The sequence below is a fragment of the Chanodichthys erythropterus genome, chromosome 6, assembly GCF_024489055.1.
Source record: "Chanodichthys erythropterus isolate Z2021 chromosome 6, ASM2448905v1, whole genome shotgun sequence".
NCBI classification, from domain to species: domain Eukaryota; kingdom Metazoa; phylum Chordata; class Actinopteri; order Cypriniformes; family Xenocyprididae; genus Chanodichthys; species Chanodichthys erythropterus.
In genome coordinates, this window is record NC_090226.1 from 2,260,503 (window position 1) to 2,281,074 (window position 20,572).

General features: G+C 37.8%; 1 protein-coding gene across 5 annotated transcripts in view; it reads right to left on the reverse strand.

Moving 5' to 3' along the window:
* Window positions 1-273: 273 nt before the first annotated feature.
* The window catches only part of mafgb (v-maf avian musculoaponeurotic fibrosarcoma oncogene homolog Gb), a 32,447-nt gene continuing 12,148 nt past the window's right edge, over window positions 274-20,572 (reverse strand). For 4 of the 5 annotated variants that reach the window (XM_067387702.1, XM_067387705.1, XM_067387706.1 and 1 more), the window contains exons 2-4: window positions 7,271-7,338; window positions 5,242-5,664; window positions 274-3,851 (exon numbers count right to left, since the gene is read on the reverse strand). In XM_067387702.1, the coding sequence (XP_067243803.1) occupies window positions 3,768-3,851; window positions 5,242-5,664; window positions 7,271-7,338 (575 nt within the window). In that variant the 3' untranslated portion in view covers window positions 274-3,767. Of the gene's footprint in view, window positions 5,665-7,270; window positions 7,339-20,572 lie in introns of all 5 variants that reach the window. The other variant, XM_067387703.1, reaches the window with a different exon arrangement.

Consider the following 20,572-nt stretch of genomic DNA (forward strand, 5'->3'; position numbering starts at 1 on the left):
AGTGGAATAAAAACAATGCCTTTTTCTTTTTTAACTTCAACGGACTCTAGCGCTGGATACTTGAGGTAATTTTATTTTACACTGTTTGCTAGCCTGGCATGATTATCTCATTGTTAATATTCATAATTAATTCCAAGAGTATGACCGATTGTTCTCCATATATACATGTTCTTTAAAATATCCTTGAGAAGGGTGGTGGCTTTTAAAGCATGTGGTGGCCATTTTAAAAGCCAAGAGCACTAAATTAGAATGGATTCTGATTGGCTGTTAGTGTTTTATCGTTCAACAGCTACAAAAAAAAAAAACGTTCAGAAAATGATCCCAACAATATAATTTTTTCTATATTGTTATAGCTGTGAACAGTGCTATTTTTGAACGATTTTTATAACTTAATATTTATCGTTATCTTTATAGTTATCATTCTTGGTGTGAACCAAAGTCCCTTTAAAGGCCAGAACACATGCTGACGGCAACAAACTAGTGCCGACGAAAGCAGACTATGGGGTTGGCTCACGTCGGCAGCATCTGTGTCCAAAGTAAAAGTCGACGAGGACCAACTTCAGCCGACGGTGTGGAACACACTGAGAAAACTTAGTCGCCGACAAAGAAAAACTGCCCAACGACCGACCGTCGGCTTGGTGTGTTCCTGCCTTAAGACAAGTCATTTCACTTGGCGGACATCTTTGAAACGCCTCTCAGGCATGCAAGTGCAGCTCCTGTCTCTTTGAATGGGGAAACATCAAATTCTCCAAAGCCGTTTGCCAAGCTTTCGATTAAATTTCATATTTGTAATCACCAATCAAATCTTAACAACAACTGTCTCATAATTTTCTTTTTCAAACGCTCGAATCAAGACAAAAAAAATGATTTTTTTTAGGCTGGATCAAGCTAATGCGCATGCGCAGACGTAAATGCGCGTCTCTTGTGCCTTATTTCGAAGGCGCGCATCTGACTGTTTCTATAGAAACCGGTGCTTCCAACGGCTGCTGCAGTGACGCGATGACTTTACCAGACGGCGATTGGCTCTTATTTAGAAGGCGGGACTTATTGCGCCATATTGTGCGTTTCACTTTCTCCCATTCAAAACGATAGGAGTCTTGTGTTATTCTATAGTCTTTGGTGTGAACGGGCCGTTAGAACTACAAGCAGATTGGAATGATTTTAGAGAGATTCCACCATGTCTGAGTGTTTTGGCTGCAACCAGGATTGTCTTACTTCACTGTTAAGAAGTGAACGGCCTCCTGGGACACGGCACTGTTTCTAACAGGGGGAAAAAAAAGACTCATTCAAATGAAAATATAGACGTTAAATGCTCAGTTGCAAAGCCCTTGTTGGGTAAATCTAGACGGCAATCGCTTTCTTTTTTTTGCAGAAATGCTGCACTTTTACGACAACTTCAAGGACAGAAAACTATTCCTACCGAGAGGTCGTGACCCCTCCCTACCGCCAGCTGATTTGCATATAGGATCACAAGTCACCACGACGACCATAACGACAACAAGCCACTCCTCCTGGAAGAGAGATCGAAGAACATCATCAGGAGCGTCATTATTGGGCAGTAGTGCTACCTGACACACGAACACTTCAACGAAAATCACATCGTCATCATCATTGTTTGCGAGTAAACTAGAAGTATTATTATTTTTTTGTCTTCAAAACCGCCTATACAATGCCGGACACGCCACAAAACCGCTACCATTGGTTACGAAAGCAATGCCGAGATGGAGCAAAGACTTTGTTACAAAACGATTTCACAGATTAGCCAGTCAGAGGAAGTTATTTCTGTTGATTTACATCAATAAAAAAAGAAAAAAAACCTGTCGTACAATTATACCCACAATGAATTGGTTCTTAAAATGCCAGATCTGTGCAGTGGGACCGGACTGGGTGAAATCACTGAAACATCATCAATGAGAAGTTCAGATCTTTTGAAGCAGATGTGGCCTGTTGAGACGGTCACAAGATTAGACTCTTGTGCTGTAGAGTGTTAATGCTGCGTTCACATCATATCGCAATTACTGCCGATTCCGAGAAGCACAAACACTGTTACAAACGTTTTTGTAACTGTGACGTTAGAGCTGCACAATTCTGGATAAACCGAGAATCACAATTTTGATTCTGAAAACGATTCTGAACTAAGTAAAATAACGTTCTAACAAAATGTTAATTGCTGCAGTCTATTTAAAAAAATAATGAATTTTAATTTATATATATATTTTTTAAATCCATTTAAATGAATGATTCAATGACTCACTCAAAGACTTCACTTGTTTCATTGCTGGATGAATCAGCGTTTGAATGATTCAATGACTCACTCATAAAGACCTCACTTGTTTCATTACTGGATGAATCAGCATTTTTGAACAAATCTCTTGAATGAATGATTCAATGACTGACTCATAAAGACCACTTGTTTTATTACTGGATGAATCGGTGCAATCACGATCTTTTAACGATTAATCATGCAGCTCTATCTATGCATCTGCAACTTGTAAAATGTCATTTTATTCATGCATGTGCAGTATTTCGCTGACACATTTAACGTTATGTGCATTGCAATAGAAACAATTTCACAGTCCAAGGATGGACAGAATATACAAATTGTAACATAATTATGTTAATAAGTCTCATTACTAGGGATGCACCAATGTATTGGCCAATAATCTGTATCGGCCGATAAAAGCAATTATTTTCACTATCAGCCATTGGCCAATTGTTTAAAAACAGCCAATAATCAGGGCCGATTATATTCTGTCAATCAAAAGTTGGCGGAAAAACGACTACATGCTGTGAATTTAGGGCTGTCAAAGTTGACATGACAATAACTCAACACTTAAAAAAATTGCGGTGTTAAAGCAGGCTCTTTTTGACCCTATAAATCACCCATAGTTCAAGCCAGGGTTGCCAGGTTCATGGTTTTTCCCTACACCAAACCTTATTTGTAGCGCCTCTCATCCAATAATTGCAATTTTTAACAAACTTGTTACTTCTGATAAGAAACAAAGACTCAGCTTTCTAAATTCTGTCCATTTTACCATGAAATCCAAACCAAATCAAAAAACATGAATGAACATCAGAATGTATGTTTAAAGATACAGTACAACTTACTGAAATTAATCATGTCTTATGTAATCAATCAACCAATGTTTAAATCGTGGAAATTATTATATCTGAAAATAAATAGCAGTTGAATACAATATTTTGGCTCAGTTGTTAATTTTAACCTCTAATATTATAGTAATGTACCAAATGAGAGGGTTCCCTGTATATTTACAGCATTAGTTGGAAAAGACTATCAAACTATATTGGTATCAGCAGATATTCTAAATAATCGGTATCGGCGGAGAAATTTAGTATCTGTGCATTTCTAATAATTACAATTGAGACATGAACGCAGCATTACAACAGTTCTGAGTTTTACATCTTTTCCTAATTAAGAAACTTTTTGGCCAAAAAAAGAGAGAATAATAGGGATAGAGACAGCTCTTTCTTTGTTTTAAAGGTAGAGAAAAGGAATATTTTGAGCAGCTTTGCAGCATGAAGAGCAGCCGTAAGTCACATCGCTTGTTTAAATCAGTGCATTTAAAAGGAGTCACTTCCCTGGCATTTAAAGAAAACAACAGGAAAAAAAAAAGAAGAAAAAACAACAACAAATATACCATAGAAACGTATTACACCAAAAATATATAAAAATCACACATCACATAAAAAGGACTCAAACGCAGGCGATACGGCCGCTTCCCCTCCTTCGTTTGTGTCCCGTCCACTTAAACATGGAACACACAAACTTTCAGTCGCACACAAACAATCGCAGGGATTCTGGGTAACCGGCGCTCATCGCCTGCGTTGGGCTGAAATCAGAAGATAAGAGCATCACATCCACATCGTAAACAACACCGCCACCTCACCAGTACAAATCACACCACACGCGCTAGTCCACAGTTTTACGCGCCTAGTCACTAGAAAAAGCTATTGACTTCAATAGTTAAGCCACTTTTGGTACAATTGCAAAAAAGAGAGCTATCAAACAACTTTATAATTCTTTTTTTAAATGTTTTATAAATAATGCAAGATACTCTGTTCTTTTTTTTTATAAAATTCAAGACTCCACCATATAGACAAAGATTTTTAGAATACGTTACGCAATGTCACAGCAACAAAGTTATGGTAAAGCTTGTGAGATTTCACCAGTTTATGTCTTTCAGTCAGTCTTTCAAAAACAGAAACTTGTTTTTTTGTTCGCCATATTTCATTCTCGTTAAAAAAAAAAAAACTCTCTGGATCTACAAACAACGAAAGACATTATAACCTTGACTCTGAAGGTTACACAACATGAAGCAATTCACCATAACCAAACGACAAGAGAAGGTTACACAAAGCAAACAAAACCTCAAAATTGAACATTGCACAACATAAACATGTTATTGCCTTGCCGATAAAGATGATCTCCTGTCTTGAAACAGACGACTGGAGCACATAAACTGGTGGCAGATTATTCTGATAGCTACCATATGAACAACATCAGCTGATTTGACTCCGCCTCCACTCCTCCTGCCCGTCAGTGATTGGTCAGTGCATAAATTAGGCTCAGGTAAAGGGAGTTTCTCATTGGCTGATTCTCTCTCCTTCAGTTCCACGGCAAAACATACAGACGGTGGAAGAGTTTGGAAGTCTGAACGGTTTAAAGTGTTTTGTGCCTGCAGTCCGTAAACAAAAGGACGGAAAAATGGCGAAACAGCATATCCAAAGAGAACAAAAAACACAACGCTGTATAAAAAGTACAACATTTCCAATAACACAAACACTGAATGATCACATATCAATAAAACACTTGGACCCCATGTGAAAAACACAATACGAAGTCGCCAATATTTGTACAAAATTACAAATCTCACAGCAATATTAAACACATCCACCAGGAAAATTTGGCTGCATGTTTTTAGATTTTAGTTATGTAATTTGGAGATCGTTTTTGGAAGCCCAAGTGAATAAACCGTCCTAGATGTGCTTTCCTTCTTTTGTAACCCAGAAAAAGCCACATTAGAGAGCATTGCAGCAAAAACTGAAGGGTTTTGTCATCAGTCTGTTTTCTTCCCCAAAAGCGCTGTGAAATCGAGAAGAGAGCGACGAGCGTCCCGCACCTAAACCCTCATGCACTGACCAACCCTTCTTCTGCGTGCGGTACTAAGACCTCGCGTCGGTTTTCGATTTAACTATCGTGATAACACTGGTGGCTCCCACCTTGCCGGGAACGAGGGGCCCGATGACGGAGGCCAGGTGCCCGCGGTGGGACACGGGTGTGGCCGCGTTAGAAACGGGGGCCACGGGCCCTCGGGCCACAGTTCTGGCGAAGCTCTGCAGAGCCTCGTATTTGGAGCGCAGCGCGTCCAGCTCCACTTTCATACTGGCGTTCTCCGAAGCCAACTTCTCCACTTCCTGCTGCAGCTCCGCCTTCTGCCTCTCCAGCTCCTCCTTCTGTGTGACGCGCTTGACGCGACAGCTGGCGGCGTAGCCGCGGTTCTTCAGCGTCCGCCGGCGCTGCTTCAGCTGCAGGATCTCTTCTTTGGACAGGCCGCGCAGGTGCTGGTTGAGCTCACGGACCGACATGGACACCAGCTCATCGTCCGTCAGACTCGTCCCGTTTTCGCCGGGCTCCCTCTTCACCTGAAAGATGGAAGAATGGGAAACGTTAAAGGGAAACGTCCATGACGTGAAGAGCACAGGCGGAATCACGAAATCCAGTCACAAAAATGGTATTAACGGATAAATAAATCTAAAGTAGGGCTGTACAATTACTCAAATCAGTTTAATGAAGAAATAAAATGGTATGGTTTAACTTGAAGAAATTATGACAGAAATATATTACTTTTTTATGGCAGAATGTACTGATTTAAGTCATAATAATAAAGTTTTTATAACAGTATTTTTAATAATTCATCTATGTTTTAATTTAAACATTAAATCTTTCGTACAATTTGTTCAATTTTCATAATATAATAATTAAATTGTTAAATTTAATAATAAATATTTAATTTATTAATAAATTAAAATAATAACAAAATAATAATAATAAAAATAAAATAAAAATGATTAATTTAATAAATAATACATTTGTTAAATAATCAAACACAGAGAAATAAATTACTAAATTAAAATAAATTATTATTACATTGCTAAATTTTTTTTTAATCAAAATCTAATTAAACCATTAAAATGTAATGCAGAAAAATTAAAACAGAAATACCGAATTTCTGGAAAAAATAAACTATTATTGTTCAGATTTTAATAAATTATTAATTATTTAAAAAATATATTTACAAATTTAATCTGATTATATAATTAAATATAAACTCTACCAAATATTTTATATAATCTAATAAATATATTTAAAAATATTAATTAGACATGCTTTTTGATTATAAAAATGTAATTAAACCATTAAAATGTCATGCAGAAACATTTAAACAGACAATACAGAATTTCTGTAAAAAAATAAAAATGATTGTTCAAATTTTAATAAATTATTCAATTGCTAAAAAACAAATAAATGTATTCCAATTATATATTTATATAATCTAATAAATATATATATATTTAAAATTTTTAATTGATTATCAACATTTAATTAGACCATTAAAATGTAATGCAGAAAAATTAAAATACAGAACAATACAGAATTTTTTGTAAATTTTAATAAATTATTAAATTGATTAAAAAATGTTTAAAATTACATATTTAATATTTTGATTAGTGTATTCAAATATATAATCTGATAAATATTATATTCATATATTTAAGAAAATGTAATTAGACACGCTTTTTGATTATTAAAATGTAATTAAATTATTAAAATAAAACAGACAATACATAATTTCTGGGAAAAAATAAAACTATTGTTAAAATTTTAATAAATGATTAAATTGCTAAAGTTTTATTAACTCAATTGATTAGACATGCTTTTTGATTATTAAAGTTTAATTAAACTTTAATTAAACTCCATAAGAAAACAGAAAATTTGGGGGAAAATAAGACAATTCATAGGGCCCTAATTAATGGAAATTCATATATAAAAGCAGTCATCATTTACTCCACCTCATGATTAATTAAAAAAAAAATGTTCAATACTGTTATGATTTTTTGGTGTTTTTCAGTCGAATTCATCATCCATTTTTATTGTATTGACAAGAGCAGCATGAACATTCAGGATGAGGGAGTAAACGATGACAGACTGATCATTAACAACAGGAACATGAGAAATCAGAGCGCTCACCTTCAAGGCCTTGTTTCCTTTGTTAGTGGTCGTCATGCCACGAGGAACCGCTGCCAAGCCACGCAGATCTACAAAACAAACATGTATAAGAACTGGGAGTCAATCTAGAACATGTGAAGTTTAATTATGGAATAGAGCTGCGTATGACTTCAAGGATGATGCTTATGATGAGAAACAGCAAGTGAAAGCAAAAGAGTTTTGATATCTCCTGCCACGTGTGAAAGGAACCAGGCACCTTTCTCTGAAAAAAACAAACTGGACTAGTGAAAGTGATAACTTTGAACCCACGGCTTCCTGTTTCAGACTTCCTCTGTGGTTCTGGCGGTTGGGAGCTTAATGTTCTACAACACCTTCTCTGCATTCGAGTCTCGCTGCAGCCAATAAGAGGAAGGAGAAGCAATGATAAGGAAGTGTGTTTTGGGCCGCGGTCCAGGGGATTACCAGCCGCCGGTGAAGGGCAAGCAGACAGACAGAGGAAAACGGGATCCCTTCCAAAAAACCCAAACCCCAATGAACTACAATCACCGTCTGAATCAAATGATGAACAAACCAATCGGACACTGCAGTCAACGCACACAAACGTCATTATAGTTGTCTAATTAAAAACAGAAAAGTGTTTTTGGGAGAAAAAAAAAATCATAATTTTACAATCCATTTCCAATGCAATGATATACATATTCAATATATTTCTCAATATTTAGGTAATTATTAAAAAACATTACAAGCCATTTAATTATTCACTGAATCTACACTAAAAATGCTGGGTTAAAAACAACCCAAGATGAATTGAAATTGGGCAAACTATTGTTTAAAAATTACTATATGTCTGGCTTAAAATGAACCCAAAATATGACACATAATTAATAGAGGCAACAATAATAATCAAAAACAGAACATTATGAATAAGCAGTTAAATAAATGTTATTTGTTGTTAAAACACCCCGATCGCTGGATTAAAACACCCCGAAATCACTGGGTTAAAACACCCCAATCCATTGGTTAAAACAACCCCAATCGCTGGATTAAAACAAATGGGTGGGTTAAAAAAAACCACCCCAATCCGTGGGTTAAAACAACCCCAATCCGTGAGTTAAAACAACCCCAATCCGTGGGTTAAAACAACCCCAATCAGTGGGTTAAAACAACCCCAATCCGTGGGTTAAAACAACCCAATCCGTGGGTTAAAACAACCCCAATCGCTGGATTAAAACAAATGGGTGGGTTAAAAAAAACCACCCCAATCGCTGGATTAAAACAAATGGGTGGGTTAAAAAAAACCACCCCAATCCGTGAGTTAAAACAACCCCAATCCGTGAGTTAAAACAACCCCAATCCGTGGGTTAAAACAACCCCAATCCGTGGGTTAAAACAACCCCAATCCGTGGGTTAAAACAACCCCAATCCGTGGGTTAAAACAACCCCAATCCGTGGGTTAAAACAACCCCAATCCGTGGGTTAAAACAACCCCAATCCGTGGGTTAAAACAACCCCAATCCGTGGGTTAAAACAACCCCAATCCGTGGGTTAAAACAACCCCAATCCGTGGGTTAAAACAACCCCAATCCGTGGGTTAAAACAACCCCAATCCGTGGGTTAAAACAACCCCAATCCGTGGGTTAAAACAACCCCAATCCGTGGGTTAAAACAACCCCAATCCGTGGGTTAAAACAACCCAATCCGTGGGTTAAAACAACCCAATCCGTGGGTTAAAACAACCCAATCCGTGGGTTAAAACAACCCCAATCCGTGGGTTAAAACAACCCAATCCGTGGGTTAAAAAAACCCACCCCAATCGCTGGATTAAAACAAATGGGTGGGTTAAAAAAAACCACCCCAATCCGTGGGTTAAAACAACCCCAATCCGTGGGTTAAAACAACCCCAATCCGTGGGTTAAAACAACCCCAATCCGTGGGTTAAAACAACCCCAATCCGTGGGTTAAAACAACCCCAATCCGTGGGTTAAAACAACCCCAATCCGTGGGTTAAAACAACCCCAATCCGTGGGTTAAAACAACCCCAATCCGTGGGTTAAAACAACCCAATCCGTGGGTTAAAACAACCCAATCCGTGGGTTAAAACAACCCCAATCGCTGGATTAAAACAAATGGGTGGGTTAAAAAAAACCACCCCAATCGCTGGATTAAAACAAATCGGTGGGTTAAAAAAAACCACCCCAATCCGTGAGTTAAAACAACCCCAATCCGTGAGTTAAAACAACCCCAATCCGTGGGTTAAAACAACCCCAATCCGTGGGTTAAAACAACCCCAATCCGTGGGTTAAAACAACCCCAATCCGTGGGTTAAAACAACCCCAATCCGTGGGTTAAAACAACCCCAATCCGTGGGTTAAAACAACCCCAATCCGTGGGTTAAAACAACCCCAATCCGTGGGTTAAAACAACCCCAATCCGTGGGTTAAAACAACCCCAATCCGTGGGTTAAAACAACCCCAATCCGTGGGTTAAAACAACCCCAATCCGTGGGTTAAAACAACCCCAATCCGTGGGTTAAAACAACCCCAATCCGTGGGTTAAAACAACCCCAATCCGTGGGTTAAAACAACCCCAATCCGTGGGTTAAAACAACCCCAATCCGTGGGTTAAAACAACCCCAATCCGTGGGTTAAAACAACCCCAATCCGTGGGTTAAAACAACCCCAATCCGTGGGTTAAAACAACCCCAATCCGTGGGTTAAAACAACCCAATCCGTGGGTTAAAACAACCCAATCCGTGGGCTAAAACAACCCCAATCCGTGGGCTAAAACAACCCAATCCGTGGGCAAAAACCACCCCAATCCGTGAGTTAAAACAACCCCAATCCGTGAGTTAAAACAACCCCAATCCGTGGGTTAAAACAACCCCAATCCGTGGGTTAAAACAACCCCAATCCGTGGGTTAAAACAACCCCAATCCGTGGGTTAAAACAACCCCAATCCGTGGGTTAAAACAACCCAATCCGTGGGTTAAAACAACCCCAATCCGTGGGTTAAAACAACCCCAATCCGTGGGTTAAAACAACCCCAATCCGTGGGTTAAAACAACCCCAATCCGTGGGTTAAAACAACCCCAATCCGTGGGTTAAAACAACCCCAATCCGTGGGTTAAAACAACCCCAATCCGTGGGTTAAAACAACCCCAATCCGTGGGTTAAAACAACCCAATCCGTGGGCTAAAACAACCCCAATCCGTGGGCTAAAACAACCCAATCCGTGGGCTAAAACAACCCCAATCCGTGGGTTAAAACAACCCAATCCGTGGGCTAAAACAACCCCAATCCGTGGGTTAAAACAACCCAATCCGTGGGCTAAAACAACCCCAATCCGTGGGCTAAAACAACCCCAATCCGTGGGTTAAAACAACCCCAATCCGTGGGTTAAAACAACCCCAATCCGTGGGTCAAAAAAACCCCAATCCGTGGGTCAAAAAAAACCCAATCCATGAGTTAAAACAACCCCAATTGTTGGGTTAAAACAACCCCAATCCGTGGGTTAAAACAACCCCAATCCGTGGGTTAAAACAACCCAATCCGTGGGCTAAAACAACCCCAATCCGTGGGTTAAAACAACCCCAATCCGTGGGTTAAAACAACCAAATCCGTGGGTTAAAACAACCCAATCCGTGGGCTAAAACAACCCCAAGCCGTGGGTTAAAACAACCCAATCCGTGGGCTAAAACAACCCCAATCCGTGGGCTAAAACAACCCCAATCCGTGGGCTAAAACAACCCCAAGCCGTGGGTTAAAACAACCCAATCCGTGGGCTAAAACAACCCCAATCCGTGGTTTAAAACAACCCCAATCCGTGGTTTAAAACAACCCCAATCCGTGGGTCAAAAAAACCCCAATCCATGAGTTAAAACAACCCCAATTGTTGGGTTAAAACAACCCAATCCGTGGGTTAAAACAACCCCAATCCGTGGGTTAAAACAACCCAATCCGTGGGTTAAAACAACCCAATCCGTGGGCTAAAACAACCCCAATCCGTGGGTTAAAACAACCCAATCCATGGGCTAAAACAACCCCAATCCGTGGGTTAAAACAACCCCAATCCGTGGGTTAAAACAACCCAATCCGTGGGTTAAAACAACCCAATCCGTGGGTTAAAACAACCCCAATCGCTGGATTAAAACAAATGGGTGGGTTAAAAAAAACCACCCCAATCGCTGGATTAAAACAAATCGGTGGGTTAAAAAAAACCACCCCAATCCGTGAGTTAAAACAACCCCAATCCGTGGGTTAAAACAACCCCAATCCGTGGGTTAAAACAACCCCAATCCGTGGGTTAAAACAACCCCAATCCGTGGGTTAAAACAACCCCAATCCGTGGGTTAAAACAACCCCAATCCGTGGGTTAAAACAACCCCAATCCGTGGGTTAAAACACCCCAATCCGTGGGTTAAAACAACCCCAATCCGTGGGTTAAAACAACCCCAATCCGTGGGTTAAAACAACCCCAATCCGTGGGTTAAAACAACCCCAATCCGTGGGTTAAAACAACCCCAATCCGTGGGTTAAAACAACCCCAATCCGTGGGTTAAAACAACCCCAATCCGTGGGTTAAAACAACCCCAATCCGTGGGTTAAAACAACCCCAATCCGTGGGTTAAAACAACCCCAATCCGTGGGTTAAAACAACCCCAATCCGTGGGTTAAAACAACCCCAATCCGTGGGTTAAAACAACCCCAATCCGTGGGTTAAAACAACCCCAATCCGTGGGTTAAAACAACCCCAATCCGTGGGTTAAAACAACCCAATCCGTGGGTTAAAACAACCCAATCCGTGGGCTAAAACAACCCCAATCCGTGGGCTAAAACAACCCAATCCGTGGGCTAAAACAACCCCAATCCGTGGGTTAAAACAACCCCAATCCGTGGGTTAAAACAACCCCAATCCGTGGGTCAAAAAAACCCCAATCCGTGGGCTAAAACAACCCCAATCCGTGGGTTAAAACAACCCAATCCGTGGGCTAAAACAACCCCAATCCGTGGGTTAAAACAACCCAATCCGTGGGCTAAAACAACCCAATCCGTGGGCTAAAACAACCCCAATCCGTGGGTTAAAACAACCCAATCCGTGGGTTAAAACAACCCTAATCCGTGGGTTAAAACAACCCAATCCGTGGGTTAAAACAACCCAATCCGTGGGCTAAAACAACCCCAATCCGTGGGTTAAAACAACCCAATCCGTGGGCTAAAACAACCCCAATCCGTGGGTTAAAACAACCCCAATCCGTGGGTTAAAACAACCCCAATCCGTGGGTTAAAACAACCCAATCCGTGGGCTAAAACAACCCCAATCCGTGGGTTAAAACAACCCCAATCCGTGGGTTAAAACAACCCAATCCGTGGGCTAAAACAACCCCAATCCGTGGGTTAAAACAACCCAATCCGTGGGCTAAAACAACCCCAATCCGTGGGTTAAAACAACCCAATCCGTGGGCTAAAACAACCCCAATCCGTGGGTTAAAACAACCCCAATCCGTGGGTTAAAACAACCCCAATCCGTGGGTCAAAAAAACCCCAATCCGTGGGTCAAAAAAACCCCAATCCATGAGTTAAAACAACCCCAATTGTTGGGTTAAAACAACCCCAATCCGTGGGTTAAAACAACCCCAATCCGTGGGTTAAAACAACCCAATCCGTGGGCTAAAACAACCCCAATCCGTGGGTTAAAACAACCCCAATCCGTGGGTTAAAACAACCCAATCCGTGGGCTAAAACAACCCCAATCCGTGGGTTAAAACAACCCAATCCGTGGGCTAAAACAACCCCAAGCCGTGGGTTAAAACAACCCAATCCGTGGGCTAAAACAACCCCAATCCGTGGGCTAAAACAACCCCAAGCCGTGGGTTAAAACAACCCAATCCGTGGGCTAAAACAACCCCAATCCGTGGTTTAAAACAACCCCAATCCGTGGTTTAAAACAACCCCAATCCGTGGGTCAAAAAAACCCCAATCCATGAGTTAAAACAACCCCAATTGTTGGGTTAAAACAACCCAATCCGTGGGTTAAAACAACCCCAATCCGTGGGTTAAAACAACCCAATCCGTGGGTTAAAACAACCCAATCCGTGGGCTAAAACAACCCCAATCCGTGGGTTAAAACAACCCAATCCGTGGGCTAAAACAACCCCAATCCGTGGGCTAAAACAACCCCAATCCGTGGGTCAAAAAAAAACCCAATCCATGAGTTAAAACAACCCCAATTGTTGGGTTAAAACCCAACTTGGGTTATTTTTAACCCAGCATTTTTTAGTGTTTGTTTTGAACCGATTCACTGAGAGAGTGATAACACTTCACAATAACATTAAATATTAACATTAACATTCAATATTTTTTACAGCATTAACTAATCTTTGTTAATTTTAGTTAATAAAAGTCTAATTCTTCATTGTTTGTTCTCCATGTTCACAGTGCATTTACTAGTGTTAACAGATAGTAAATTCGTAAATGTCGTAATACTAATATTAACAAATGCTGTAGAAGTATTGTTCGCTGTTCGTTCTTGTTTACTAGTGTAGTTAACTAATGTTTAATAATGGAACCTTATTGTAAAGTGTTAGGAAAATATCTGTCGTAACGCTGTCATGCCTCTAAATCACAAGATGATGTTAGTTTATCATGAATACTGAATTAACTAATGATCTTTTCCATCACAAATCAAAACCAGTCCTCACACCATCATCTGTGTTTTTACGTCATTCATACATCGGAATAATCAGAAAAATTTCTCACACACACACACACGTCTACAATGACTCCCATTGAGGCACTCCCTCAGTGTAATGAAGGGTTGTCGTTGTTCCCGCCGTACAGCGGCATCATGGGATACAGTGAGCGTGATTCTGCACATTCCTAAACACAGCAGTTCACCTGATCCTGAATCAGACATGAACATCGCAGCACAGGAAATTAAAAAAGCAGCAGAAAAACTTGCTCAATTAATATCCGACTCAAAGAATTGTTTTTTTCTTAAAATATCACAAAATCCCCCATTTCAGCACTGATCGTTCACAACGCCGATTCGAAAAAGACTCCAGAAATGGGCGTGTAAAGCTGTGGAAGGTGGGAAGAGGGCAGAAAACAACCAATAAAACACAGACCTGCCACACACTCTTTATACAGACACATGAATATTAAAATACGAGCGGAGAAAAAACAGTTGGGAGCACATTAATGCATTTAAAAAATACATTAATGCGACAACAAACTCACAAAAATCTTATCATTAGAGACAACTAACAACAATCATGCAAAATCAAATACGTTTTATCTATATGAAAAATGAGATTTTCATTACGTTTATGAGAACAGCAAATGACAAACATCAGTTTAACACAAAAGTATATGAAATATGTCCATAAAAACTTGAAACACGCTTGCTCCAGCCCGCAAAAATGCAAACACTTTTGTGTTACTGTACTGAGGAAACATACACTTACTACTACATGTGTCTGAAGAACAACAGAGTAAAGTTGAACAGGCAGAGGTAAACAAAACGCTGAAACGAGCTTTTGTGACATTTGAATTCTGTAATGCGATCTCATGCCAAATACAGCACAGCGATTGGATTAAAAGAGTTTGTTCTCATGAATAATGCAGAGAAAAGCTCATAAACTGATGATGTAGACAGGTACTCTCCAATCACCAGTCTGAATGAACACATATGCCTCACTTTATGATGTTGGTTCAACTTTGCTTTTAAAAACGGAAGAACGAAATGGTTGAGAAAAAAAAACAACAACACATTTTTCCTTAATAATGAGTGCTATAGTTGTTTACATTGATGTACAACCTGTTAACATCTGAAAAAAAATGTGTTTTAGGGTTTCATGACCCTTTAAATATGCTTGCTCAATCAATCAAATTCCATTTTTTCCAAATTAAAATTTTCTGGATTCCATTTTAATTAAATTTTAGTCATCAAAATCATACCAAATCAGCTGAATTAATTCAAACTTCAACATTTTTGTGCCTTATGAAATAGTTTTAATTCTCTCAAATTCCATTTTTTCCCCAAATTATTATTATTATTTTTTTGTCATCAATTCTAGACATCAAATCAACTGAATTCACAAAACTTCAAAACTTAATCTTTGTGCCTTCTGAAGTCAGCTTGAATTTCCCAAATTACATTTTTTTCCCAACTAAATTTTTTCTGGATTTAATTTTCATTCAAATCTAGTTATCAAAATCATATCAAATCAACTGAATTAAATAAAACTTCAAAAAATGTTGTACCTTATGATATAGTTTTAATTTTTCCAAATTTCATTTTTTTCTGTATTGCGTTTTAATTGAATTCTAGACATCAAAATCATATCAACTCAGCTGATTTCCTAAAACATCAATCTTTGTGATTTATGAAGTCGGTATTAATTTTCCCAACTACAATTTTCTGGATTTAATTTTAATTCAAATCTAGTCATCAAAAGCATATCAAATAAACTGAATTCATAAAGAAATAATGTATTTAACCTAAAAGTAATTAAATAAAATAATTTATACCAAAATCATTGTTTTTAATTTCTCAACCCCCATCAATTTTAGTCATCAAAATCACATCAAGTCAACTGAATTCCTAAAACTTCAAAATGTAATCAATCTTTGTGTTTTATGAAGTTGGTTTTAATTTTCCCAATTATTTTTTAATTACTGTTTTAATTCAAATCTAGTAATCAACATCATAAAAAAACAATTGAATAAATAAAGCAATAATTTATTCAACCGTCTAAAAAGTAATTAAAGGAAAATAATTCATTTACACCAAATAATTTTTTAATTTTCTGTGCTGCACAACAGAAACGAATGCATTGTGTGTAAATGCAAAACACCGTTAAAATCACCTAGTCAGTGGCTTTTCTGAACAACAAATCGATCGATCTTAAGCAAGCCCTGCATAATTAGGCTTCATTATTTAAGTAATTAGACTAAAAATAAATAAACCCCATGATGACCTGGCTAAGTGACTAGTTAACCATCCTGACCCATCCCTAATGTGTGTGTGTTTTCCTGGAAGTGGATTCGGAGAGAATCCTCGTGTCAGTGATGACACAGACAGACGGCTCTCATGGCGTGAAGACAGACAGAGAGAGAGAGAGAGACAGATAGTGGCTCCTCTGACCCCGTCATGAATCCTGAAGTTATGAATAGAATCACATCAAAGGAAGTCACAACATCAGCAGGGGAAGCTACATGACTCTCTCTCTCTCACACACACACACACTCTAATAAGACTGAAGGACGCCTGCCATGACTTACAGTGCAAACACACACAGTAACTCTTATCAGAGAGAATATGAGTGGGCGGAGCTTGTGTTTCCCCTCCCACCAAACCCACATGTGCTCATCGGGGAGGAAGCATCGGAATGTTTAAAGAGCTTTAGATTTTCTTTAGAAATTGACATACAGGCAACGTCCGAAATAAACTTAAAAGTCACTCTGAGAACACTGAACCATCGCAATAAACTGAATTTTACATTATTGAATTGAAAAATTAATAGAATAGAAAAATAGTAGTAGTAGATGAATGAGCTGCAGCAATTAATATAGTAGGATCAGTTTTATTTTTGTCCCAAATTCTATTTTTTCCTATTTAAATTTTTCTGGATTTTAGTCATGAAAAATTCATAATCAAATCAACTGAACTCATAAAACTTTCAAATTAATTTCATATTGTTATTCCATTTTTCCTATTTATTTTCTTCTGGATTGCTTTTCAATTAAATTGTAGTCATTAAAATCAAGAGATTTTTCATCCATTATGCAGTAAAATTCACAGTGGCTTTATTTGACAAAATTAATGTAAATAATTGGTAAATTACTGTACATTGTTATTTTCCTTTGATTACATTAAAAAAAAATCTAATAAATGGTTGAAGTTTTATGAATTTATTTGATTTAATGTGATTCTAATGACTACAATTTAATTAAAATGCATTCCAGAAAAACTTGAAAAAAAAAAAAAAAGGAATTTGGGAAAATGAAAAACTGACTTCATAAAACTTCAAAATTTAATCAATCTTTGTGCCTTATGAAATCAGTTTGAATTTTCCCAAATTCCATCTTTTTCCCCCCAGTTAAGTTTTTCTGGATTGCATTTTAATTAAATTGAATGCAATTTAATTTAATTCATATTAAATAAAATGAATTCATAAAACTAAAAATTTATTAGATTTTTTTTAGAATGTAATCAAAGGAAAACAACAATTAATGTACATTAATTTACCAATTATTTACATTAATTTTGTTAAAAAAAAAGCCTACTGTGAATTTTACTGTATAATGGCTGAAAAATCTCTTGATTGCATGATATAGCTTAAAATAATGAATATTTGTTGTACTTGTTCTTAAATTATAATTAAAATTGTATCATTACTGCTACTTTGTTAAGTACATATTATAATATAATTACAGTAACAACATATTTTTGTAATAATTCCTTCAAGTTAAACCAAACGTTTAATTTGGTGATCTGAAGAGCTTTGAGTTTTCATTTACTGACGTCAGAATCAGACTATTACACTTGCAGTTTTAAAAATAATCCTGTTTAATGTTGAACTTCATATATAAAGTTAGTGACCTGCTTTACATGACGGCATCATTCACATGTGTGTGTTTGTGAAGTGCCGATGTCTCAGACAGATGAAGGGCGTCTGATCACAATCACAGAAGTTCCTCAGAGGACACACAGGTTAATATAATGACACACACAGTCTGTTTAATATTCATCTGAGAGGAGAAGGACACCCGCTGCTGGACGCACAAAACACATTAACTCTGATAAAGGACTTACGCTGTCCTCTGTGTGTGTGTGTGTGTGTGTGTGAAGATGAGGAGGGCTGCTGTTGCCGTGGTAATGAGGGATTCTTCCTCACTGACCCAAAGATATCACAAACGAGACAGAGAAAAGGTTTCAGGATCAGATCAGCTCGATCACACATGCATCGCTGTAAGTCATCATCTACACTTCATCAGTTTGTGCATTTTGCTTCGTATAAACTTTTCTATCCTCTGTACAAAAAACAGATCTCCTCACAAAAATATACATACTGTAATATATATATATATATGTGTGTGTGTGTGTGTGTGTGTGTGTGTGTGTGTGTTTGTGGAAGCTTGTTTCCACCACAGAATAAAAATAAATAAAAGAAATTGCGACTGTTTAAAAATCACACAATTCTAACTTTATTACTCAATTTTAACTTTAAAACTCCATTTTTACTTTATAACTCGCAATTGCGACTTTGTCACACAATTCTGACTTTATAACTCAATTTTTACTGTATAACAATTGTGTGTTTATATCACAATTCTGACTTTATAACTCAATTTTTACTTTATAACTCAATTTTTACTTTATAACTCGCAATTGCGACTTTGTCACACGATTCTGACTTTATAACTCAATTCTGACTTTATAACTTGCAATTGCAACTTTATATCACACAATTTTGACTTTATAACTCGCAGTTGTGAGTTTACATAACACAATTTTAACTATATAACTCGCAATTGCGACTTTATATCATGCAATTCTGAGAAAAAGATATTGCGCAAAAAAAGTTGGAATTGTGAGATAAAAGGCTGCAATTATCTCTTTTATTTTTTATTCAGTGGCAGAAACAAGCTTCCATAGTATGTAAATTAAAAAGTGATTCAGTTGTTTGATTAACATTAATGACAAACGACAGCAGGTTTATTAGACCGCTGTCACTTTAAGACCGACTGCACAGATCCAATATACTCGTGCATTTTCTTTCTCAACTGTTTACGTTCACTTAAGACAAAAATGACTGCGTTTACTTGCAAAGACAGTAATTTTGATACAAGTATGTGTATTTAACCATTCAAGCCGAATTAGGCGGCAAAAAGAACTCAGTTCAGTACTCAAGCGCTCGATGAGCAGCGGCTCATGTGCACACGTCAGAAACAGTCTCTCAGACAGCGTGTGCATATACCTAAATCAGTTGTCTTTCGCTGCTTACTGCTCTTCAATCACTTGTTTTTAAACCGCAATGCTTTATAACGCATGCAAATGATAAGCGTTCATGACCACATAGTACAGCAACGTCACGTGAGCATAACTGCGATAGAGATGATAGTCCAAAAACCTGTTGACAAATTTAATCTACCAGTGTATCACCCACCTCTAATGCCAGTTCAGGATATTTAATCACCTGCAGTTCGACAAACTTCAGTCAAAAACAACCACAGAAGCAAAACTCGTAAAACTGTGTAAGTGAGAGAATGAAGAACAGATGAAGAAAGCAGTGAGGAAAGAGAGTGAGCGCTGGGGGTTGTTGGGAAGCTCTAGGTCAAAACTGCCTCCTCAACACATTTTGTGAAGCTTAGCGGAGAGCGGCGGGATTGGGGTCGAGCGAAGGGGAGGAAAAGAACTGAACTCAGCAGCAGACGACACAAGAAAACCTGCAATTAGAAAAAGTTCTGCTGCAAGACCTTCAGCAGCTCGCAGACGTCAAACCTGCGCAGACTCCAGCCGAGACAGAGAATACTGACTGTATATCTGAATATTATAATGATTTTACGTTTTAGACATTAATGATTTCTAAAATCTGTCATTAAATATCACTATTATTTGCATTTATTTAGCAAAATAAACAAGAAATATATATATTTTAAAGGGGATATATCATGAAAATCTGACTTTTTTGTGTTTAAGTGCTATAATTGGTTCCCCGGTGCATCTACCAACCTAGAAAACGTAAAAAAGGACAACCCAGCAACTTTGTTTTGGTAAGCCTTTCTCTGCAAGCATGTGAAAAAAAAAAGGCGCTCAGAATTCGCTCCTCTTGTGACTTAGGAAGGTGATCTTATTATCATATTACCGCCCCTTAATCTGCACGTTTCCACCCACGGCGCCGTCATTTTGTTTTTGCAAGCGACAACGGTGTACCAATTTTATCGCCATAATAAAAGTTTCTGATGATAGTCATTTTGGCTGCGTGAGATTCTCCAGCTTTGTTGTTGAACTGTTAAAGCTCCACCTCATTTGCATTTAAAGGGACACACACAAAAACGGTGTGTTTTTGCTCACACCCAAATAGGGGCAAATTTGACTATAATAAATAATAAATATATATGTATAATAATTGATCTGTGGGGTATTTTGAGCTGAAACTTCACAGACACATTCTGGAGACACCAGAGACTGATATTGCATCTTGTGAAAAGGGGCATTATATATAAGTTTATTATTCTTGATTTATTTGATTTCATTAAACATTTTGAATCTATTTCATTGCTTGAAATTTGCTCCATTTGAGAAAATAAGCAAATTTGT